Source organism: Meleagris gallopavo, chromosome 6, assembly GCF_905368555.1.
Source record: "Meleagris gallopavo chromosome 6, MGAL_WU_HG_1.1, whole genome shotgun sequence".
In the NCBI taxonomy this organism is placed as follows: domain Eukaryota; kingdom Metazoa; phylum Chordata; class Aves; order Galliformes; family Phasianidae; genus Meleagris; species Meleagris gallopavo.
Genome location: NC_139409.1, coordinates 25,861,201 through 25,888,496, shown reverse-complemented (window position 1 = coordinate 25,888,496; position 27,296 = coordinate 25,861,201). Strand labels below are relative to the sequence as shown.

The 27,296-nt window shown below is 34.5% G+C and overlaps 1 protein-coding gene across 1 annotated transcript in view; it reads right to left on the bottom strand.

The window, feature by feature from the left end:
- Window positions 1-27,296, bottom strand: part of PHF14 (PHD finger protein 14) — a 174,235-nt gene that overhangs the window by 49,793 nt on the left and 97,146 nt on the right. The window contains exon 18 of the mRNA XM_085226963.1: window positions 3,754-3,871. Coding sequence (XP_085083089.1) covers window positions 3,754-3,871 — 118 coding nt within the window. The remainder of the gene's footprint in view (window positions 1-3,753; window positions 3,872-27,296) is intronic.

Here is a 27,296-nt window from a genome sequence, read left to right as displayed (position 1 = left end):
AAAAAGACATTATGAAATTGACAACCCAAGAACAGATGAGAAACTTCTCATCTCAGAGAACTTCTTAAAAATTCTCATCATTTTATTAGCATAAAATTCTATAGACAAAAAGAATTAACTTCCTTTTTTTTCTGACCAAATTAAGATTTGAAAGCCAGATACACCAAAAGAAGTGCTGCTGCTTTGCTACTAAGTAAAAGTGTCCACAATTGCTTTCCTACATGAAAAGCGTACAAAAAATACTACTTGCCAGGGCTGGTATGTCATGGATTTGTAGTTCCAGAAAATATTTACTGAGGGGCTTAGATGAAAACTCTATGCACATACTCTGACAATTTATTTCCACTGAAAAAACACAATGCTGTAAGAAGATGAAATAAAAGCAAACTAAACAGAAGTCTACAGGCAAGGCAGCTGATCTTGCAGCACTCAAATGATGACCTGACATGTACACTCTGCAGCTTTTTGCAAAATTGATTGTACACAAAAATGAACAAATAGAAACCAAAGAAGTCAATGACTACGGTCATTGTAACTAGCATGATATATTTTTAAAGTTTTTGCTGCCTTGGTACTTTGCAAAATTTTGAAATTGAAAGAGATACTTCAAACAGGACTTTTTAAAAGGAAGGCAATAGAAAGAATTCCTGAATTGCCACATTTAGTAATAATGATACCCCATAATGAGCCCTTAAATCACATCATAAACACATGGGCAGGCCACATTAATTCCTACTGAATGATACATCACAATAATAAAAAATTTGTGTTGTTGGTTTTTATTAAATTATACTTTTAAATGTTCTATTTTCCTTCTGAATATCACTAGTTGAAACTATCATGACATTTAGGATTTAGAGTGCTGTTTGACAATACTTAAAACACACCATCACACACCAGGCAGATAGATGGTGTTACAGAAATGGAGAGCCTATAGGTTCACTTCAGCTTTCGTGTGATGCAACAAAATCTACAAGGCTTTTGAGATGAGAGATCTTGTCAGACTTTAGTAGTGAGTTTCACCCATTCCATAAAGTGACAGTGAGTATTACCAGCAGAGAAGCTGTTGCCCACATGCCCTACAGCAGTCTCTGCCTGTCTGTTGTTTGACAGGCAAGTTAATATGGGAATTCTTCCTCCATGCTGGTGGAAGAACTGACACAACTACTGGAGAGTCCTGTGACTCTTATGAGCAAACAGAAGGAGAACATCCACAATTTTGATAGATGGCAATGTAAAATGTATGTTTATTATCACTACATTACATCTCTTACACCATGGTCATCAACAAGTATTTAGTAAAACCTGAAAATAAAAACACATTATTTGCTGCCAGTGCTATGTAGATCTTCCCAAACATACAAAATTGAAAATTGTAATTTGAAGTAAAAACCCATTAAACATTACACGCAATGCACTATTACCTCTCTTCATTGAATTAGCATAATTTACTTACCAATTGTTTCCAAGGGTCAAGACTGCTGCAGAAGACATCACTGCAGGGTTTTAAAACATATACACTAACAGTGATTTAAATTGGATCATAACAGATGAAAAACATTGAAGGAATGAAAACTAAACAATAGTCTCCTTGGCAAAAGCTGGAAATTCAATCCTATTTTGCTGCTATAATCCGTACTAGAAACTTCACAGTGACATACCAAAAATTGGATTTAGTAAGTGACTGAGAGATTGAAATTGCTGGGAGCTCAAGCTTGCAATTCATCCATAGGTCAGGCAGAGTGCAGCAAACAAGCAAACTTCTCTACAGATTTCCTCTCCCTATCTCTAAGTACACAGCTGAGGGACTACTCCCTCTAGCAAGGGGCAGAAAAAGTTTCATCAAATTGTGATAGATAACACAATAGTAAAACTGCATAGAAAACTGAATGCAAAAATGATGAAGTACATAAAGCCCTAACCTCCTAAAACCATGTCCACTTTAAGGAAGGTTTGCAACAAATGTAACTCAATACTTAAGTGTTTGAATTTGTAACACATTATTGCGTGAAATCATACAAATGTTCTAGAAAAATACTTTAAAACAGAGAGAAAAATGCAGCTTTTTCAAAGAATTTCTCTGTACAGCTTTGTGGAAAAGCGATGTGAAAGTGGCTACCCAAAACCACAAGGAGTCCTCATAAGACAATTTTTCAGCACCTTTCATATACATTTTCATTCAAATACCATTCAAATTGCTTAAATTTGAAAGTGCAAATGACTTTATTATTTAAATATACTCATTTAGAAGTCTCTATGGAATGAAAAAGAAAATCAGATACAATAACAAGCATTTTTTTTTTTAATTTGTATCACTAACATAATACAAAATACATTGTCAATCTAACAGTAAATTTCATTTACTCTTCAAAACACTGTGGTTTTCAATTTAAAATCAACACATGCCCTGCACTAAAATGATGTCAATCATACTTAATTTACACAATAAAGTATTTTATATTTTTTATCTGGTACATAACGTTCTAATCTCCTGAACAAGAAAAAACATTTAGAAGTTACAAACTCTGCTTTTTTGAGTTTGTTTACTCAGAAGAAGTTAAGCAAATTGGAGGCAGAAAGTCTAACATTATCAAGGACATGTTTTGGTTTAAGCAGGTGACAAAACTTCAATAATTTCAATTCACTCTTGGAATGTCCATTCCATGTAAGTGGTACTCAAGAAAGAGTGCTTCATGTCCAAAATGTAGTGGACAGCTAATTTCCGATGGTTGTCTTCATATTTCCTTACAGAAGAATTAAATTAACTCCCCCACCACATGAAACTGAGAACCATTTCTTCCTAGTCGCAAGTCAAAAACTATACTTGTACATTTGGTATCTGCTTCTTTAGAGCAACATCCACATCTGCCAACACATAATTTATGACAACACCTCTGCATAGTTGTGTCCTTTTTAGTTGAAAATATTCTGCAAACACCAAGAAAGTAGCAGAACAAACTAAAATTCCAGATTTTAAAAATGGTTTTTTTTAATAAACAAACAAATAAACAATTAAAAAAAAACGCAACAAAACATTGATGTACCAGATGAATTTGTAAATCCAATTTTAAAAATTAAGTACATAGTATTTCTTGCCAGGTTAAGGTGATGACAGAAGAGAATGCCAGTACTATGGAAACTTCTGTACAGAAAAGCAAAGAAGCACATCTTTATATTTAGTAAGTTAGTACTGCAGAGGAGTACTATTTGTGTCTATAATACTAAGAGGTAAAATCTAAATCTATGTCAGAATTTTAATTCTGACTTTAAAATGTTATATATTTGACCAAGGCATACTCATCAATATAAACTATTAAGAACTTTCACAATTTTTACCAGTAATGGAAAAAAACAAACAAAACCCACTAAAATCAACAGATTTATTCAATCAAACCATCTTCATTAATTTTGACAAAGATATATTTCCTATCTCTGTTCTTAGATGTTTTTGTTCTATACCAATCCAAAAATACTTTCACTTCTCTGTAGCCAATCCTGATAGAGTACACTTATTCACTCCTTTCTCAGAGAGAACACTATAATACGAAGAGAAAACATGTAACTCAGATAATAAAATTCTCTTTATTGATTATTTTCATTTTGCATACATTCTGTTTTTTTTTTAACCTGTTTTACAGAGAATCTGAAATCATTATTTTATGACCTGCTTTTCAGAGCAGATCAATTTAGCATTTCAACAACAGCTGTGAGATGGCAAAAACTCCAACTACTTCACAGGATGAATTAACTTACTTTGGAAGATGTAGAGTCACATTCCTGACAGATCCATCCATAGCCAGTTTGCTTTGGAGACTTTTTCAAGGGAGGGTCTAAACAGCCAAAATGGTAACAGAGTCTGCATTCATCGCATCTGTGAAAGAAAAAAATAAATGAATATATGTATATGTAAATCGTATTCCTGTATTATTTTACACTGAGCTTCCCTGCAATTCTCAGCGGAAGATTCTTTGATCCCTGTCATGGTACAAAAAGTGAATTTTCTACAAGTGTAATTTTCAAATGCCAAGTATGTTCTGCCAAATTTTGAATATTCCAATGCAGACACTCATGCATCACCTTCATCAATATCTCATATAAAGGATATTATTTAAGAGAGTTGCTAATCAAAGAATGGAATATAGCCAGTTCATTTTTGTCATTTATTCAGGTATTTTTTTTAAACAGCGGCAATATTGATTTTTCATAGTCATTTCACCTAGCTATTTTTACAAGGCAAACAGTGAAACGCTCACACATTCAATAATTCAAGTATAATTTACAGCTATAAATTAGGTATTTTAAATTGTAACTATGTAGTTCATAAATAAAGGCACAAAACATTTTCTGATTCTCTTTCAATGTGCTGGAAAGGGATGACTATTTAAAAAGACTGTGATATTTCACTGTGATCTTTCATTTATAAAACTGCCGTATGTAGAAATATCACTTTTTTTTTTTTTAATAAATCTTTTTGTTACTGTTTTGTACTATGTTTAGTCCAGATGTGAAGCTCAAAATGAATATTATAACTTCCTTGCTACCTATTCTTAATGTATCAGAATTGAAGAAATGCTACAGTATAGGAACTTCTTTATAAAAGGAAAGTGCTCAAAAGGATCATATGTTCAAAAGGAGAAAAATATTTTAAAAGCAGATAGTATTTTCATATATCTTAAAGAACTTCACTTTATTTGCATATCCCCTACAGCCTTTCATATGAAAAATAAAGCTTTTTTTCAAATTTACTTTGCAATATCCTCTTTCTGAAATAGATTCTGAATAAAAGCCAATGTAAATAATAAAAAAATAAGAAATAAGGATTTAAGAATTAGAATCTCTAAGAATTTCCTTGTGCTTTCTTTCTCTGCTTCCCTTGATACCAATTTCTCCACTACAAAAACATGCAAAATCTCTGAAAACTGCAGTAAGAGTATAGCATGATCACCATTAGATAGAAGACAAAGGTGTTATAATTATCAACAAAGAGAACACGCACTGCATCACAGAAGGACTGAAGTAACAGAACACCTTGCTTATTAAAAGAATATACACAAGTGACTTTTCTCCAGGAATTAGTCTCCACATAAAAGAGAAGTAACTATTTTACGATGACAATTACTTTATCTAAGTAGTCTCATTTGTCCTTGTTGTCAAATCTGTGTTGCTTGGGAAGCCCTCTGTTTTCACACATTGTACATAAGACATGAGCACTCTTAAAGGTCCTGTTTGTACTGTTTTTATTAGTCCAGCCTGAATCTCCCCTGGAGCAGCTTGAAGTCATTCCCTCTAGTTGTTCAAGAGTTACATGAGAGAAGAGGCTGACACCCAGCTCACTACAACCTCCCTTCAGGTAGTTATAGAGAGCCGTAAGGTCTCCCCTGAGCCTCCTTTTCTCCAGACTGAACAATCCCAGCTCCTTCAGCCACTCCTCATAAAGCTTTTGGATTATTTAGTAATAATATAATTCTAATTCCAGGACAAACAACACACTGAAAACTTATACAAGAAAATCATTCTGTTTAGTTCTAATGTAGAAATAAACTATTTAAATATATAAGTAGTTTTACTTCTTGTTAAAATGACAGAAAGGTTGAATTGGAGATGCAATTATATTTCTGTATTTTACTGGTGTATATGATCTTCAACAAAAGACCAAACTTCCTTTCAGCCTCAATGTGCTCTCATTTGTAAATACATTTTTACTAACCTATTTCATACCTATAATCCTGTCCACTTACCTACTTCCATTTGAGCAGTGCTCACCAGAGCTCTCAACTTTCCCTTCTAGTAAGCTGTTTGGGATCCTCTAAGTAACATAAAATAAAGACTCGATGCTATTTTTGATGAGCATGGAGTATTTTAGAGCTTAATCCTAAAAACAGCCTACATCTGGCTTCAAACAGCAGCAATTCAGGTTGCATTTTTTTTCTGAAGCAATTGCCTACACACAGAACTGTTACATATTATGTTCAACAGACAGTTTCCCCTTCAGAATTACACTTTGCCATGTTTCATCATGTGTATAAGATTTGGTACCTAGAAAGTGATATTTCCTAACTTCACCTTCAGCCACATTTCAGAAGAATGCTGAGGAAGACAGCAAAGGCTGGGCTGAAATAACCAGAATGTGGTGAAAGTAAATGCAAAAGCCTCATTAAAACTGAGCGTTTTCGATTTATATTGTTACTTTCATTACTTCAAAGCTGGGTAATATATAGGACAAAAATTGCATTTTCTTAGAATGAGTTAACACTTATGAAAATGCACAGATACAAAACAGCTTTCAGATAGTAGATAGCTGCTATCTGCATTTGCACAGCTGAGAAAATGCAAACAACAAAGCATTCTCAAAATATAAAAAGTTGCATAGCTAAAAATGAGACTATGTCAAATATTTTGAAACAGTTTCTTTATATTGCTTTTTATTGGAATATCAGTTATGTATTGATGAACACCACTTCACAGAACCTGAAGTTCCTAGAGCATGATGTTGGGAAAATTGGATGAATACAGACTGTACTGTGGGTAAAGATGGTGTGCCAGCTGTCTGGCGAGCCTGTTGTTTGCTGACACTGAATTGGGACAAAAAGTGAACCTTAAACATATCTTACTACAGAGAACAAAACTGGTATTCATAACTCATAATTCCAGAAGAAAATTTTATGCCCATGTTAAAAAATGGCAGTAGTAAACTAAGACTAAACATTGAAAAAAATACAACTGTGTTCTGTTGTCTAGAAATAGAAAATGACAGAAAATCCACTGTAAGATTCAGAAAATAAGAAAATAAAGAGCACTTTCAAACTAAATAAGTGATTGAAATTGCTGGGTCACGAAAAGCGTCACGCTGACAGCCTCACAGTCTTCCAGTAGATGTGCTCATAGATCAGTCACAACTCGGACACTTACAGAGCAAAGGGGCTGCACTACATTGTCATTTACAAATACCACCCACTTCCATCCTGAGGATAGTTTAACAGAGTCAGTTTTAAACTATCAGGCTGAGGGGAAAAAGATCAAAACAAAGAAACTCTTCAGCTTCTTCCACTTTAAAAAGATCAAGCTAAAATTGTTACCTTTGAAGATTCAAGGTCACATTTCCAAAACTGCCCTTAAACTAGGAAATGTTACTTGTGGACATTCTTTTTTTGTCATTGTTAAGTCTATAATCTATAACTGCAATTAAGTGCCCAGTCATTTTCAGTGGACTGGCTAGCAAATGGACCTAAAACTTTATGAAAATCAGAGCTCCACACAAATACAAGCTAAACTAACCTTCTAAATTATCTTTAACTGACAGATAATTGCTTACTATCAATGTTTTAACAACCCTGAAATCAATTCATGCATCAAAATTAGAAATTGTTGTGTTCCTCATTCCAGCAATTAATTAGGATAGATATATGCCCACTACATGACAAACAAATGGAGTCTGAAGAAGAAAGGTGAATTCTGGTGCATTAAGTTAGCAAATTAAATAATAATAAAGGAAAATATTTTTCACTTATAAAATACAAAATGCAGACCAGCTACAGCTTCACAGCAAGAAAGCCTGATTAGGCATTTCTATACCTGAAGTATGCCTGCTTTGTTCTTTAATAAAATGATCTCCATCTGTTCATGTCCTTGGATTTTTTTATTATTTTAGGCAGTACAGCTGGCTGTGCTCAAGCCCAACATAACTCTGTTTTCCTGTTCATAATTAACTAATTATCCTCTAATCAATACTGTAGATGCTGATTTTACAATGTAAATGAGATAAATGAGATAATGGCTGGAGTCAATCTCATTTTATTTACAAAGCTCAACACACACATCCAATTTCATTACATTGCATCTACCTACACAGGAGCAAGTCTTATCAGCTGGCCTGCAGAAATCTTCATGGGAGCACTGTGCTTTTACAGAGGAACAGCAAATGGAAAACCTGCCCATCACTGGCATGCGTCTAAGTCAATGGTTAATATAAAAAACCCACAAAGAGCTGACTCAGCTAGAGTGAAGAAACTTATTTTGCATTCACAAGACAGCATCGCACATCTATAGCTGTAAAAGTAATTACCTACATGTTCCTGAAACACAACATTAACAAGCTAATCTTTAAATACAACTTCACAAATATGCTTCAGAGACTACGGAAAATCTTCCATGTATGTACACATCATTGCACAATGTCTGCAGTGCCATGCCAAAAGGTACTATACTGATCAAAACACAAAACAGATGAACTAACTCCTATTCATCACAACAGCTTAGAAACATACATTACTGACAAATCATCATTACTACTAGAGAACTTGTCATTTAAGAGTTATTCTGGCAAAATGAGAAACAATTAGACCACAATTAGGAGTGACCTCTTGCAGAATTTTTAAACTCTCAGAACTACAGTGGGTTGGATGTGCTTTAAACCTCCCATTAGTGGGTCAGATGCAACAGAATGGCTAATCCAGATATGGCTACATTTGACACAACTACTGCTATGCATCCTGCCCTGTTGGCTTGTGCTTGACTTCATTTGACTGAAGGTTCTGAAGACCTGAGGAGCAGATGCTCCCTCTCAGGCACTGGTCTTTCGGGCCCTTTAATTCCTCAATGCCCAAGTGTTGGGCCATTGAGATTGCAGACAGTTGAAGACATGCACAAAGAGTTCACTTCAGATTGTAGCACATTCTTGTGTTCAGACAAACATTTTAAATACATCTATGACAGTTTAAGGCACTGTTTCATTTTAGTGGCTGTATGATAAACCTGATGGTAAGGAGGTCACTTCCAGTCTACAACATTCTGTGATTCTGAGTATGTAACCATTACAAAAAACACCAAAGTAAGCTCAAGTGAATTCAAACCACTAAATCCAAGATGAGGACTTTAGACTGTAGAGGGTAAGCAGTACTCCCATTACACCTTTATTGTAATGGGAACAACAGACAAATTCTGGGTAGCAGGAGCGAGTACTAACAAAGAGGTTGTAACAGCAAATCCTACATGTGATGTCAAAGAAGCCACTTTTCGGGGCCCGTACCTAAAGAAAAAAAAAAATAAAAAATCTAATGGTAATATAACTCTACAGCTATTAACGCTGCCTGGAAAGTACATCCTTCTACTTCCTCACTGAGGGAATGCTCTCAAAACATTTCTGTATTACAAAATATGTAAAAAAAAAGCATTCTTCCTTTTACTTTTCTCTTCTGACACCTCTTAAAACAAAGAGAATCTATTTCAAGACTTCGTATCTTACACTGCCATTCTACTCCAAACTCTTCAATTCAGCTTCATGGATTCTGACAGAAATTGCTTTCACTTTGCTGTGACAAATGTATGTCAGCATAGAAGATAGATGACCAATATAGGTCAAACATGAAGGAAAAGAGATGCTCATTTATACTCTTACTTCAAATATAAGGTCTAGATCCTTCACAACTCTTGCTTTCAGACTGAACAGGCAAGACAAGTTTAAGAAAAATAAAACAAAAAAATCCCTTGCCTGCCAATGGCAGAAAAGCTTAAAATGGATGGTCTAGCCAACAGTTGTAAGAAATAATTAGCATCAGAGCAATTTAGAATTGTGCTCTCACATACACTGATAAAGCTTTAGGTGACTTTAGCATCTGGCATGTGGCAGATTCCAGCACTGAAATGAGTGTACATGCACTGAATACTGAACATAAAACAGGTCATAGCTCAGCCATACAGCTACATGCAACATAGAACTGGTGATTTTGAACAGCTGTGTGACTCCAAAGATGCTGCAGATTCAACTGGATGTAATTCTGAGGACTGACCTCAGTAGTCAGTCTTGCTTTGAGCGGGCAGTCAGGTCAGATGCCCTAAATTTACCTAGGATTGAAGATTGAATTTCTATGGCTCTGAAAGTTAGGAGAAAGTTCTACTTTAAAGCAAAAAACTACATGAAACATTTTATCTATGAATTCAGAAAGAAAAAATAGCACTTCATGTCACGTCTACTCCCCCCTTCTGCCCAAGATGCTGATCATTAAGTAACCTAAGTACTGAATATTTCATTTTAGCAGTACTGAGAAAGTGTCAACTATTCATAAAAGAGTGAAAGAAAATAAGTATTACCTGGCATAGATTTCTATAGCTAAATTTATTATACTAAACCCAAAACTGCCACCTCTCCTACTTGTTTTTTAATATTAAAATGAACAGAAACAAGAGTCAGACCAAACCAAAATAAACAATGCAAAATCCAAAAACAATGACTACTTTGGGTAAGGTTAGACTCTGAACTAGCTGTCTATGAGACACTTCTATATAAATCCAGATGTTTTCTGAATTGTCAGCAATTCATCTGTGTCATGAAACTTAGTTCGCAGACAAACAATGATTTACATGAATGCTATAAAGAAACTTTATTTACTATACCTGTAAGTGAACAGCTTCCTTTCAGCATGAAGTGTTCACTTCTCTCTCTCTCATAGTACTTCAATACTACAAAACACAAGGCTTAATTAAATTATTTTGCAAAATTCACTAAGGGCTCACTTAAACAAGAGGAAACACTATATAAAACACTGTATTAGATCAGTTTTTATTTTTGTTAATATTTAGAACTACTGTATAGAGTTTATATTTACAGTACTTTTAAGTTCTAATTAAGTCTTTCTGTGAAGACAATTCCTTCGACACGCATTAAGATAATGTTAGTCAAATTACAGCCCTCCCAAAAGTGCAAAATACTTTCTCCCTTGGAAAGAATAAAAATTCTGATAGGATCAGAATTACCTCCACTGACAAATAATATAGCACTGCAGCTATGGTGCCATTCTCAAGTGTTCAGACTACACTTAGTTAAACTGAATGGTGCACTGTTCGTGAACTGCAACAGAAACCTCATTACAGATGTAAAGATTGCCAACACTACTTTCAAAAACTGAAATATTGACTGTTAACATCTGGCTTTCCAGAAAAGGAGAGGCAAATGATGCAATGAATCTGAAGATGATTATAGAAAGATTAAAAACTAACCTAATGTCAGAAGAAAGTGCCAAAGAAAGCAAGCAATTCTATACAGAGACTCTACTGGGGGATGAACATAAAATACAGCTGAAAATCCACTTGGTGTTAATAAACATGCCCAAGAATAACAACAATATCAATAGTTTTTAACATACCTAAGTCTGGCCTTAAAAACCTCCAATAGTAGAATTTATTCAACTTCCCTCACTTCTCTAACGCGATTAGATGCAACTAATGTAAATCCTTTCTATTGCTTTTCTAAGTCACCTTGCTAAAATATTTTATTTATTTTTTTCCTTGTTTGCAGCACTTCTGTCTTCATCTCTCTAAGAACCTCGACTTTTGAAGACATGGATTCCCCAGTCCTCACTAAATTAAAGAGATCCAAACATTTTAAGCCTTCCTCTTTATTTAGGCTTCTTGTAGTCTGCTCATCATTCATTCTGCTTTCCTAGGACTTTCTGTACTTCTTTTGTTGAGGTGGACTGCACATACCAGCTGAGGCTTTTTCAAGGCTGTAATAACAATCTGAGGAATGGGGAGTACTTCCATGTGTTAAAACATCACTCTTCATACTCAAGTACAATCAGAGTGATTCATAGAATCAGCTTGTGATCCAAAGTTATCCATTCCTTCATTTTTGGATGCCCGCTTCCTAAATATTTACTTTTGTAAGATAACTGTACAAACAGTGATTTGCCCTTTCCTTTTCTCCATGGTATGTTTTTCTAGATGGTTTCTTAAAGCTTCATTTTAAATTCTAGCCTCATCGTTCCTTTCATCATATTGGCGTCACTTGCAAACGTAACCAAACTCTTTATTCCAACACCTAACACATTAAAGCAAAACTTATTAAAAATACAGGAACACTGAATTCGGGACAGGACTTAGTGGAATTCAGTGAATGCAATACGGCTCTAATTTGACAGCGAATCCACAGTTACTAGTCTGCTTTCCTGATAAGCTACATATTTCATTGTAGCTTAATTAACAGGATATTTCCCTTGCTTACTTACCAGATCACACAAAAATTGTTTTCAAAGTCTTACTAAAGCCAAGCTATGCTGCATTTATCATTCTCTCCTTTCACAATGCTTGTAAATAAGTTACTTTATTAACTGGCCATAAGTCACACTATATACTTTAATTTTTTTTTCCCACCTAAACAGTAAATCAAACAGGCAAACACCCATATTCTTCCCCAGCTTGTTCACACAGTGTTGTGATGAAACTTTATACTGTGCTTCAAAATTCTGGACAAGCAGTCCCTAAAAAGAAATAATAATAAATTCTTGAATGAATCTCTATTTTCTAGTGCCAATTTCTTTACTTTAAAGGTGTCTTTGTGTAACTTGCCAATACGAAATGGTAAGCAATGGTTCAACAAAAGTCTTACTCTGACATCAACCCTCCCCTTTTAAAACAAAACGACGTGTTAGACATCAGGTTAATTTTATTCAATATAATATTCAAACATGAAATGCCCTAGCAAGAGATGACTTTAAGTAAGTATACACAGGTTTGTATATTTCTCCTATTACTTATTACAGCATTTAATTTCTTTCTTATGTTTAAAAAATATTTTCAGATGAAAACCTGCCTTCAGAGATGACAAAAATCACCATATCTCAAGAAATTCAAAGATTATATGCCATCAAGTTACAAGTTTGATTGCATTTGAGCAGAATTTTTCCAAGCAAGTTCAAGATGAAATCGATGAGGTTGTCAATACATTGCTACTGTAGATTTTAGAACTGGATCAGTACCATTTGAAGATGAAAATACTATGTCTGCATCTAGCAGGATATATATGGACGAAGACGAAGATCTCAGCAGTCACGCTGTGTGATCAGTTCTTCATTCCTTCCCCAACTTACACAACAATTTCAGATTTGGATTTTGAGGAAATAAGCTTGTTCTGAACACTGCCAGGGAAGTGAACCAAATAAAACAATGTCTGTTTATCCTTAATATGTTCTTTTTCTTAAAAATGTTCCATAATGCAATATAGATATAGTTCTATTCACTCAAGTATACGATTAGTCCATTTTTCCGTGGCAAATCTATTCCTTGAGAATATTAAGTCTCAAGTGTTTTACAGGTCTCATTATCACTGAACATTTTTTTTTTTCTTTGAGGAAACAATCCTTTTTACAGTAGGGTCTATGTACAACATGATGTTCTATATAGAAATGTTCTCTTCAAATTGTATATGAGTAGAGCAGCAGGCTGATGGCGAACCTTGTTTCATTCAGTATTACCACAGAGGAACACACAATATTTAAGTCCCACAGGCTTCTGTCACTCTTCAGTGAATTCAAGCATTGTATAACATCATTTATCAAGGAAGCACAGGGGAGAAAGACATTATTTAATAGGACAATTCTGACAAGACATTTATCCGTGATCTTTTAACAATGCACACAAGAAATGTTCCTGATTAGTGGAGAAAAAAAAAAAAAAAGCAGGCAAATTAACTACCTTGTCAGTCCAAATAACAAACCAATCAATTACATTCTCTCCAAGCCTTACAAGCAAACTCAACTTTTTGTCATAATAAGCTTATAGCAGAGACAAGGTAGCTGTTCTCCTTTACTTTAGGTACTCTATCGACTGCTTAATCCACATTTAAAAATCATATTTATAAAAGAGGTTTCCAGGATTGCCTCCGAGGATGAGTTGTGGCAGAGTTGTGTCTCATGAAGGGTATCTACACAGTAAAGTGATAAGAAAAAAATATTAACATTTAAAGATCATAGCAGCTCTGCTGTCTTATGAAACATTTTAACATCAAACTAGATTCAAGCAATGTGTATGCTCAGATCCAAATAGTATAAGACTCTCATAGCAAACTACCAAGAGTTTGTAAGAGTCAGAACATTAAGTATAACGTTGTTTTCATTTTTGCTCAATACAGCTCAAAGCATAAATGCAGTCCAATGTAAAACTGACTTTTTTAATTTTTTTTTCCTTTTTAATAATAATAGCAACAAATGAATAGAAGTAGGCCTCATTGTGTAAACTAGCATCTTCCTCATATTTGAAAGCAATGCAGAAGAATGTTTGGGATTGACTACGTGACAACACAATAAGCATTGCTACTATGTGAGGACTTCAAAAAAAAAAAAAAAAAGCTTATTATACAGCAAAGCTTTTGAAAGAAACTAAAGCTAAAGATTTATGAAGTTTCAAAATTCAATTTACCAATCCAATACATAAAATACTTTTATCATTTCTGAAACGATGCTTTTGAGACAATAATTTGAAAATGTCCAAAGCTTTTTCTCCTGCTTGTACTTCTGACTTTTTGTACTTTTGACACTCATGACATGTACTTTTTTTTAAGGATGCAAGGTTTTTCTGCTTAGTTTTGTTTGTTTTTTTTAAAGTAATTTCAATTTTGAAGTGATATTTTACATTTAAGCTTCATAAAACTATAAATAACATAAGAAATTAATATGACTGATAACACTAAAATTTTCAGAAAAAAATGTCAATATTATATTGTCTTTGAGCTGTGCTGGCGTATCGTATACACGGCTTTTCAAAGAAAGATCTGTATGATGTCTGCATTGATTTTTTTTCCCTATTTTGAATTAATTAGAATTGTAAGTTAAAGTAATTCTGAAGTACTGTCATACTGATATGAAATAAAAAAGTAATGATCTGAAGAACAGCAGGTACAGAGTTGCCACACAGTCCTACAACAGGTCTTTGTAAAATACATTTGAGTGTAAGGATTTTCAGAGTAAGAATTAAAGGGACAGTAAGTAGTGTATATAAATCCATTTCAATTCTTACTTCATTTCTTACTGGCATCATGATCAGTTTTTTTTGTTTGTTTGTTTTTAAATCAGATGTACTGAGCTGCACTGCTATATATATTCCAATTTTGAACTTTTTGAAATTTGAGCTGCAAAAAAGAAATACCTTTAAATATATATATATGTATATATATATATTTTTTTGCAATTCCCTTTCCTTAGCTAGGGCAACCATCTTTGGTTTGAATCATCTTAGAGCAAATGAGGTTGATGGGAGTGGGAATACAAGAACAGAAAAATGATGCACAGCCTCAGTACACAATTCAAGATAAGCATAAGGTGGTTGCATTTAGCAATTATAAACAGACAATACCAACACTATTGATTTCTGTGTTATCTTTTTATGTTTCATTTTTATTGAGAACAACATAGAATCACAGAACCATTTGAGTTGGAAGGGCTAGATGACCTTTAAGGGTCCCAAGTCCCCTGCGGGTTCCCTAGATCCCAGGATGCTTAGATATTTTAATGGATATTATAATATTAAAAGGAGTTTTCCTTTTTAACTGGATGGATGATGTTACCATTTACATGCTTTTAAAATTAAACAACATCATTTACTGTGTGCGATTCAGGATTTTCTTCTCATTTCTGATTATAATTTAGGTAGGGAAACAATACTAACTACATTTATCCAAGTTTCAAACCAGGAACAGATTACTAAAAGACAAAGGAATATAAATGGATAAATACAATCATTTTTCTTTAGCTTGTAACCCACAAGCTCAGCTGATAAAACTATTGATTTTGTAGAACTACTTACTAAAACTTTTTCCAGGGACTTCTCACATTTCACTTTTGTTCCATTCTCATTTTTTGCTTTTTTCTTGTCCCTACTTTCCAGTTTCTGGCCCTCACAGATGCAAAGAACACATCTTATTCCTACATTCTTAACAAATTGCCAGCACTCAGTCATTTATGATTAAATACACTGTAAAGGCTCTGCACTGAATTGAGCTTTTTACACATCTGTTCTCAGCTCTTCTGGTGGCAGCACACAGAGGTGCTCGCATTTTCACACTTAGTTAAGAAAAGGATTTATGAACATAAAAATCTGAAATGAAGACAACATGCAAAACTGAACAGTTTTCCTGTCTTTCTGAACAGTAGATGCAACAAATATCTGATAGAAAAAAGCATCCCGCAAAACAGTAATAGCTGTTTTCAACAAGGAGATACTCAATTTTGTTGTCTGGTCTCTTAGAAAATTTGTTCTTTACCGTAAAGCTGTCCTTTGCTTCAGGACAAAGAGAGCTATGGGAGCACTTTCCATCAAGCTCTAGAGAGAGTAAATCACATTGGCAACTCTCATTTTTCTCCTAAACTACACATAGCCAGCCTCCTCCCTTTTTCTTAATTAAGCAAATACTATGTAGTAGGGATTCTACGCATACGTGTAGATTTCCTTTTCAAAGGAATTTAAAGCACAAGAAACACAAGAAATTATTTCAAGACTTTTTAATAGAGTTGCCAAAGGCTGTTACTTGTTTGTGTCAAAGTTACTGAAGAGTATATGTTGCAAACAAATGCTTATGCTAGTAAGATTTGATGATCCTTGCTGTTTTGGGATTTTTTTTAGCCTTCTTCATACTTGCTTTCATCAATTTAAATGCCTGTTCTGAGAACAGCATTTTTCACTGTTAAGTGGGCACAAGTATAACACATCTGCAATCACCATACAGGTTCAATCTATCTTCAGTTATTTTCAAAGATTTGAAGGTAAAGAACTGTTTCAGCATGCCATATGAATTCTGAACCATTAAGGTGTTCCCACCTTGAAATTCCATCAAGCTTAGAGGTATTTGAGACAGTAGTCCCGGTACAGATGAAAACTCTTCTCTAATGAAATATGACAGTAATAAAAGAGGTAGAAAAGTGGAGCTATTTATCCAGAGGAAATGCTGACAAAGACTAATTTTAGAAAAGAAGGAACCGTGTTTGCAGTAAACAACAAACCATCTGAAGGTGATACAAGTAGTATGAATTTTTAGAACTGGTCTGCTCAACATACATCGCTTGATCTTAGGTATTAATGTGAACCCACAGCTCTATTAAGTACATGAGAGTTACAGAGCTCTTTGTTGAGGGGAACAAAAAATGAAGATGAGAAGGGCTCCCAAAAAATAATATGCAAAGTGTCTCCTAGACAGTATCAATTACTTAGATTCTTCACAGTTCTGATCAAATTATAAATACAAATGTTTTATAAATGTTTACACATTTCTACTTGCTCTAATACCCAGTTGTTAACCTGCAAAAAAGTTATCAGCAGGGTAAAACACCAAAGCATCTGGAACAGAAAAGATTTGCTTCATCCTCATAACTGGCACACTGGAGTATAAACAGTGACATTTAGAAGTGGTCACTTTATAAAACTGTTGACTGAGGTAAGCAAGAGTCCTCCACTTGAAAACAAGTGAAGCACACTATTTCAATTTATTTCAGAGCAAACCACATATCCTATCCAAAAGATTGAGTATCAGTATCACATATCTCGAATTATTTCATTTGGTAGGAAAAGTGTCATTTTCCTTCGTTCTTCCACGCCTTTGTGAATACAAGCTTCTGAGAATGCATGAAAAAAAAAAATTCAGTCAATACACTCAATACTCTACATGAAACCCAGCTTTCTCTTTTAAGAGACTGCATTTACAGACCTTGTCACAACAAGGTCCTTGATGTTATCGAAGTAATTTTCAAGATACTTTAATCACTGGCAAAATTCAGTAACCTGACAAGAGAAATTTGGGCCAGGAAGATTTCAGTAACTTGAAAGGAAGGTTATTGACTGATGTAATTTCATTTGGATGTGACTGAATCCAATTGATTTGTTTTTTGCAATGCATATCTTCCCTCTGCAGCTGTCTCTATCTGATTTAGTGTGCAAGTGCAAGGAGTGACTACCTCTTTCCACTTCAAGCAAAACTCTTCTTTCCTCCTGCTATTATTTAGAATGAGCACACAAGGAAAGCACTTTCAAGCTTAATCTCTGTACATTTGGTAAGAAAAAAAATATTCATTTGAACACTACGCCGTGAATTTAACTGAGTCTTGTGACTGCCAACATACGCGAGTAGTTAGAAAAACAAACTTATTTTTTATTACTTACTGAAATACTGAGTTAGGGTTTGTAAAACATGCAGTCATATCACAGTACCATATTAATTCACAGTCCAGTACTAATTCCAGTCTCAGTACAGTACCATATAATCTAAAATCTTTAGCAGATTGTGCATATTTTCAGTTCAGATGTCTTCCAAAGAAAAAACTACTTTGTATGCAATGAACATGAATTTATAAACACAAATATTCATGAAATCAAATCTTCCCACATAAGTTTGATTTACAACATTTAAAGAAGGCATATTAGGAGAAACTTCACACCAAAGTTAAGATTAAACAATGTAAAGCTTAGGGGAAAAAAAAGGTGGCATAGATGCAGAGTTAAAGTCTATAGGAGATATGTGTGAGTCTCTATAGATCCTGTGTGTGCAGCACGGTGTGTTGAGAAACACCAGATACCTTGGTAACTTTTCATCAGAATTAAAGGGAAAACAGACTGACAGTAATACGAACCTCAAACTCAGAGTGGTTTGAATGTACGTGTATTCTCTTATGACAGCATTTTCTCTAAAGTTCAGTACATTTTTTTCAACTTTTATTTATTTATTTATTGAGGTTAATTTGAGTACGTTCACTTCCTAATGCTCTATAAAACATTAAGAATGCTGGTAAGGAAAGAAGAATTATATCTAGAAGACAGAACACCATTACTTACAAACTGTATGCAAATACTCATCTTAAAATCGGAAAGAACTGTGACTAAACTCCTCACGTGACCTGGTTACAATCTTCTGCTTGTTTCCAAATATCCAATGAGCAAGATAATGTCAGTATTGGAGTTCCCATAGTAATAATAAAATATTTAAAGGCTTACATCATAATTTTACCCTCAAATGTTACACTATAGGATCAAATTGTTCTTCTAACACTATAACCTCTTCCAAATCAGGATTTAACTTCAGTAATTCTGTCTCTCATTCACTTTTTCAGAATAACCTGAATAATTGAATTTTGATGAATAACAATCATTACATGATAATAAAAGTAAGCGTTAGTCCTAAATTTTGCTTTGTTTTCTGGTGACACACTGGGACAGGTTGCCCAAGGAGGTTGTAGATGCCCCATCTCTGAAGGCATTCAAGGCCAGGCTGGATGTGGTTCTGGGCAGCCTGGTGTAGTGGTTGACGACCCTGCACATAGCAGGGGGGTTGAAACCAGATGATCACTGTGGCCCCTTTCAATCCAGACCATTCTATGATTCTATGATAAATAATTTTATATTTAAGAATACTTGTATATTCTAAAATGCTTTTCAATCTCCTGTTTAAATGACTAATATTAGTTTTCCTTATTATAATGTGATATGCAACACATTTGTCAATAGAACAATAGTGCAAATAAGTCAAAATAACCATATTATAAACATGTCAGTGAGATACAATTAAAATTCTCCTGAAACAGTACCTTCTCCAAAGTATCTTCTTTACCCAATGTGCAATTTTCTCAGCTCATTGCTGTCTCGATTTTGAAAGTAAACAGATGCAATTCTGTGTTAAATGTGTATCTATCCTGACAGTAATGTTACACAGTATGTTCAATTATTTCAACCAAGTAGATAGATTAAATATGCAAAAATGCCAAATCAACAAAAGCAAAGGCAAAGGCAATTTAAGCACACAAATTCAAAACACTATTTCATCTAAGGAAGTACACACCAATTTAATTTAAGGACAGAATGTTCTAATTCTGACTGTATGAAAATTGCTCTTTTACATCAAAACTCTGTGCTTCTTAAATAATCAAAACATCTTTTTCAAGATAATTCTGACCCCCCATATAAGTAAACAAGTAAAACTTTGCCTTACAAGAAAGCTATTTGTTATTTCTTCTCACAGATTTGCTACACTTTTCCCCCTTGCTTTTGTTTCTAATTTCAGGAAGATGGGATGAAATGAAACAAAAAATTAGGAAAACATTTTCACTGAAGAATTAACTTGGCTTTTACTGACCAACTACCTTATTTTCTTCAACGGTGCACATAAAACGTGCTTCACCAATTAAACATGACTAGCTAGCTTAAATATAAAATTTGTGAGCTTCCCTCTGATAATCTAACAATGAAAAAGGAGCTAAAAAATCGAATTCTGACTGTCCTTCCATGCCTTTCCAATTTTTATGTCTCAGAAAACAATATGAGTTCAGCTGCAATTCAGTTTTTATGCTTAATCTATATACACTTTAAAGTTCTAAGAATCTAAAAGTCCTATAGCAGCAGGAACATTCAGGCTGTCCTGAAGCAGCACGCTCCAAATGTATCTGTAAACATTTTCATGCAGAACCTAAAATACAACACTCAGTATCAAGCACTTTGCTTGATCCCAAAGTAAGCTAAGCTGGCTTCGGTTTCTGCTGATGATAATAACTAAAGGGTATCTTCTAAACAAAATTATGCCTTGCATAAAAACTGCAAAATTAAGACTTCATCTATCAATAAAGTTAACAGCATAGCCTAAAAATATTTACTATAAAGAATGAACAGAGGAAAAAAAAATATTATTCAAAAATAGACTGAAAGAGAAAAAAGGTGAAAAGTATATATTTTCCAATTCAGTACATTAAACGAAGTCGAAAGAATTTTTCTGTTGTTTTAATGGGCAATTAGACAAAGTCATTTTTGTGAGTTGCCATTTTATTAGTGGGGAGAGATGAATTCAGACAGCAAAAATCTAAATTTCATTGCAACATTTAAGTTTTAACAATGAACACTCACTACCATGGTCTAAAGGAGCTGCTGAGCCACTGGGTTGTATGGTTTTAACACCACAGTTGGTGAAAATAGAGGCTTAAACTACTATTCTAGACATCAGTTGTCAGCAGCTACTCATACTAGAGAAGCATTTAGATCCTTCTCTATGACTTCAAAATATTAAGATCCAAACATGACCAGAGTGCCACAAGACAAGCCTAAGTTCGATTTCAGTTTCCAGCTCAACTGCTCTATCAAAGAGAGCAGCCCCATTGTATGCAGCAGGTGTCACGTAATACACTGATGTAAGCCTCTCTAGTCTCTAAAGTATCAATTTTTGATAAAGTGCTGTACAGTATAGCAGAGTTCTAAATCTGTCCTACGCTTAATTCAGTGACTGTGAAAAGCAGAAATCAAGACAAGGTTTTACTTTTTGTTTATATAGTTTGAGAAGGTTTAACAACACTACTAAAACTTTATTGGAATACTGCATCCAGAGAACAAAGAAAGTGTAATACAGTCTCTTATCACTGGTACGATTTAAAAATTACAGAGATTTATTATTTCACCATAAACACTGTAACGAGCTGCATTATGGCTTTTGAAGAAGAAAGCTTGACTTTTTAAAGGAAGTGCGAGGCAGAATCCTGCACGTGGCTCTTACCAGATGACAGAGGGTTGATTTTTAAAATAAAATCTGCTCGGAGCTCAGGATTGCCCATTCCACTCTGCAGGAGATGAGGAAATCCAGCAGAAGGTCTGCTTGGATAAGCAAGAAGCTTTTTACTCAACTATATATGCAAAATGAGCGATGGTAACATAAGAAATGGAATTAAGTGCAAATTGCATAGGAGGAGTATTAAGAGGTTATTTGAGTACTTAAAAGACAAAATTCAGAAGGCATAATCTCAGATGAACCCAATGAGAAACAAAAAATTATTCTACAAGAAAGTTAGCAATGAAAAGAAGTTCAGAGAAAATATGGATTGCAATTCAGTCGATAACACAGAAGGACCTGATGTATTTTGTACTTTGATGTTATGGAGCTCAAAGCTTCTGTTTGCTCAGTGAAAATCACCTCCCAGACTTCCATGTACACCAGCAAGATACAGAAAAGGACAGTAAATTACAAGAAAACAAGTCAGGCTCAGGTTAGATATATTCCAATGTATGGAGACTTCAATATAGTGATTCTGAAAGGGGTGCTTAATATCTCTATCAGGCTCCTGTGTAAAATCTAAACATTATCATGACAAGCAACACAAAAAATGCTACGACTCGCTCACCTTAAAGAGTTAAGACATACTCTTTAAAGAAAGGTAGCAAATAGGACTGAGAAAGTCATAGGCTGCTCAGCCTCACTTCTGTATCAAGAAAGACCAAGAATAACAATCTCCTTCTCAAACACATGAAGGACAAGAAACAAACCCACAGCAGCTATAAAAGACTTACCAAGCATATATGGGTTAACCTTATTAACCTTATTTTTACTGCTTTCAATTATGAAATGATTGGCTAAATGAATGGGGAAAGAGAAGTGGTGGTGACATAGTGAAACACGTACAGCTAAGGCATTTTAATCTCCTGTGCATCTGCAATACTCAGTTAAGTACAAGACTTGATGCATAAGCTGAAAGCCAGCTAGACTGCTGGGCCCAAAGAGCAGAAGATAACAGCTTGGAATCTGGATGGTGTCCACAGATAAAGAACCATAGAAGTTGATTTGGAGGCTAATACAGATCACTTTCTTCATCAAAGATTATCATAAATTCACCCCCTGTAAATTTGTGAAAGGCACTAACTTCGGAAGCGTTGTTGATACACTGAACAGTAAAGCTTCAATCTAAAATCTACTTGAGAAATCTGAGGTCTAGACCAAGAGAATATTATGAAGTTCATCCAGAACGGTGAAATTCTACATCACATAAGGTTAACTACACACATCATACAGACTGAGAACCAACTGGCTAAGAAGCAGCTCTGCAAAAAGGAAAAGGAAGTTAAAGTAAATACCAAACTCCGTATGATTCAATAAAAGTGGAACCAGCAAATCTAGGGAGGCCATTATTTCTATCTTCCCAATGCTAATGAAAGATAGCTTAAAATGCCATAACCAAACCAATTTCAGGCAACACAATTCAAGAGTCATGATGATAAAACGGAGTTCACGTAACACTCACCAAGACGGCATCAAAGGCTGCAGGATCTGACCTTATTTACCCTGGAAAGAGGATGCTATAGCATGAGGCAGAGGAATCCAACTGCAGCCCATAGCCATCTGAAGAGCAGTTACAATGACAGCATAGCCAAACTTTTCCCATCACAACTGACAACGTGACAGACACAAGTTCAAAGTGGACATTAGAAAAAGCTTCTCCATTCTAAGTAGCGCAGCACTGGGACAGCTTATGCAGTGAGCTCAGGGGTTACTCAAGACTCAGCTTATCACAACCACAAACCACCTCTTTTGCTGGGAAAACCACTCCCTCTCTGAAAGAGAGACAAAGCTGCATGACCTCCAGAGTTTCTTCTCAAACAACTGTTATATGGCTATCTTTCTCCTCTTGTAAAGTTAAATTCTGAATAACATAACAGTTTTGATAATCATTAGGCAACGTAGCTTTCGTTTTCACGTGCTCAGTTTGAGACATTAGGCCAATGCTTTCATAGGAAATTCATCATTAGTCCCTTGAAATGCCAAACTCAGGAGCTGGCCAGTACTGGAGTGACCTCAGTTTCACAACAACATAAAGGGGTCAGAAGAGAGCCTGCAGATCTACAAGCTACTATATAGGAAGCAGTCAAGCAAGAAATTATGATAATTTGTGCTCGATATTCTAAGCACTTTTATTTCAAGTGTTAGCAGACTAATCTCTTTATCAGCCATTACTTCCAAGTATTGCTGACTCCTGTGAGATCAGGATGGCAAGCAGCTACACTGACAAAAAGTCTGTAATGCTCAGTGTGTGGATTTCTTTCAGTTGCAACAAATAGCATTAAATCTTTTTTTGCAGCCCTCTTGAAGAAAGCATCTGACCATCCACATGCCAATACTTGATTTTTAAGAGTTGTCCAAGAGTGATATATAATCAATCTCATTTTGCAAAAGTAGCAAAATGACATCGCAAAATGCAAAGGTACTTATAAATGAAGGCCTTTCTCTTTGACTGAAAAGTGATTTTGTATTCTATTAAAAGCTAGAAACTATAAACATTTTGTCTACTAAAAGCCAAAGATTGCATGTTAAAACTTTAAAAATTTGTTTTATAACTGTGACCAAACACAATGCATATTTGTAGCCATCCAAAAACAAACAAGCCTTAGAAAACTAGTATTACCCATGAATATTTACAAACGTAGCATAATACACTTTATCTTTGAAACAGCCTAAACAAAATTCCCTAGATGTATTTATAAATAAAATACAGAGTAAGCTAGAAAACTATGGAGAAAGCAGTATATTCATTTGTACAACACCCCCACACACACATTATTTAATGCTGGGACTCTTTTTTTTCTCAAAAGGGCAGAATATTTTTTTGTATTGCTCAGATTGATAAAGAATTGGCTTATTAACTGATATAGAAAGGCCGAGAAGTGTTTCAAAGCACATTTCCTTAACTTACAATGCAAACATTCCATATATTTCACAGTAATTTGTTAATTCGTTTTCAGTCTTCAGTTTTACAACTTTCTAAAAACAAGTAGAATACACAAAAATTAAATGCACTAAAGCCACAAGAATTACAGATCTGTTTCAAACCATTTCTGAGCATGCAATAATTAGTGATAGTTTTTCAAATTAAATCACAAGTTAACAAATAAATATACACTTACATCAGAATACAGCTATGTTCGGAAATCATACATCACAAGAAAAACTATTCAGAAAAGTATTTAGGATAACAATTGTTCAAATATGTCATATGGTGCTCTTTGTCATGGTTAAGAGTGCACAAAAAAACAAGATTCAGACATCATCCATAAATTTAAAAGCAATGAAGACTATTTGCATTTTAAATAGAAATTTGTTAATTATCAGTATAAGTTAATTATCAGATAATTAACAAAAGTGTACTAAGAAAATGCTGTATTAGTGCAACTGTATGCAAGGTATTATAGAATCATTTCTAAGAAAACTTAAAATCAGTGAAATAAAACCATGATGGACACTGTAACACATTTACCACTATTTTTTTCCTCAAATTGTGGAAAAAAAATGTTATGAGAAACAAGGAAGAGATTTTTACTTGTAGTAAAAGTGCATCAACAAGACAGCGTAGTTGAATAATGGTTTGTTAAAATTAAAATGTGGTAACTTCTTCAGACAGAAAAATAATAATATATTTTCATTATATCACCTTTTCAGCAAAGTCTGCATGAAACAAATCTGAAGCACAACAAACCAGTAGACTGAACTGATGGCTCAAAGTATGCCATGCTGGGTGCAAAGCAAGTCAAATCATTATTCCATTTCAGCTGCTCCCTAAGCTTTTGTTACCTCTGTGGCATCCTTAGCCAGATCTCTTTCACATTACAGTTCTCTTTGAAATATGAAAAAAAAAAAATAAATAATAAAAAAAATCCCTCAATATTCACTTAAGGTAGAAATGAAACTGCTTTTTAAAGTAAGTAGTAACAGGCTCAAATGTCTTTCTAATGATACATCTATATAAAATTCTGTCTTCAAAGCATGAATATGGGAACAAAAGTATTAAATAAGAGAAGATTGGATGCCATTCTGCATAACATCAGAACTACAAAGAGAAAATGTAGCCTTTTTCCTTATTAATGCTCATTGTTATTCTGTAATGCTTCTGTACCCCTCTCTTCCTTATCACAGGTTTTGTTTCCTCTCAAGAAGCAACCAACATAGACATCAAATGATGCACTGGAATGGCACATATACAAAAGCTTTTTTTTTTTTTTTAAAAAAAAAAAGGGGGGGGTAGAAGGATACAAAGAAGTTAAAGAACTTATCTCAAGAAAATTGCTAAGCGCTGGAATCTGTGAAATCTGTAATTGTGATAAACTGATTTCTGAAATCTCTCCTTACAGGAAAAGAGGAAAATGAAAACGCTCCAAATGAGGCCTAGACTATTTTTGAATTAGTTGCTCAAGATAGATGAAAGGTACCAGATAACATCAAAGATGTAAAAACATGGAGACTAGAAGTTCAGCCAAAAAGCTAATTTCTTATCTCCAAGTACCTTCAGTATTTTCAAAATAAAGGACCAGTATCAAAGAGAAATTTTATAAGCATACTACACATCTTCTGCAACACAAAGTATCTGAAAATTTAATATGATGTAATTTTCTAGTCACTCACTGGAAAACACTGAGACTCACACCTCAGCTCTAGTGACTCTTAACACTGCAAAATGCTCTTTTCAGCACAGGTTCCTATCCACAACTCTGGCTCGCAGGGTCTTTAAAAAGTCTCAGTATCTCTGTCTCTTCCAACCACCATCCATAGTTTTCTTTCACTAAGCAGACTAACTTCTCTCAAGTCCTGAAGCTTGAAAAATTAGCATTTTTCACTGCCTTTTCACAACTCTGTCTCAATTCCATTTTTCCACACTTACCATCCAAACTCAGACATTTCTCCAGCCCACTCATCACATTTTCACCACCATCTCTGAGTTTGACAATGAGTCAGTGTCTTTCTACCTATACAAGCACAGCTCAAGGATTCACCTGGGACTCACGACCACGTTTCATACAGCACATCTGCATGAGCTTGGCTTGGCTTTACTAAGTAAACAAGGTTAAGATGTAAGAATTCAAACTGCTTGGAAATTAAAGCATTTAACTGCATCTGTTGATTTGAAATAGTAAAAGGTACTGACACAAGAAAAATAAATAAAAACAGCAATTCACTAAGATCAGGATCAGCTTATTCCAAGGAGCAACAAGGGTTGAAACATCTTCACCTTACTAATGACTGCTTGTATTCAAAGATTCATCAGATGTCTGCATTGGCTCTGATATTCAAACCAAGGTTAGTCCAGCAATGTGCTAATCTTCATCATATGTAATCACCTACGTCATGTATATCATGCAAGCATCTCTCAATGACAAAATACGTCCAAAATGATGCAGAAGGTAGAGAGAGAAACACTGGTCAAGTTCACTGCCCCCATTTATCCTTATCTCCTGTACACATGTCCATTTTGCATGTGAATCAAAAAGGCTTCCATTACCAATCACTGACATCAGTGATACGCTATTTGTTTCCACTTTTCATTTCTCTCCATGTCCTGTAGCAAACTGTATTGCAACTGCAGGGACAAGCATGTTGAGCTGGCCCACAGCATACTATAAGCACAGGTGACAACAGACCTAAAAACCAGCTGTAACAAGTCTCTCATAGTTCCAAGGAATCTGATCTGCTTACAATACTCTTAACGATTTCCTTCCAATAGTCCAGATTTCATCAGACTGACACAGACGTACTTCTTTTCTGTCCTTGGGAAAGAAAGGGAAGCCTTTGATCAAATTCTTCAATTCACTTAAAAGCCTGTGTGCATATAAGAGAATAGACTTGCCCAAATCTCAGAAACAGATCAACAATTAGCAATTTTGCCTAAAAACATCCAGTGTAATGAAGGTGCACTAGAGATACAAGAAACTTTTAGTTTGAGTATAGTATAATAGATTGGAACAGAAGGTAGGGTCCA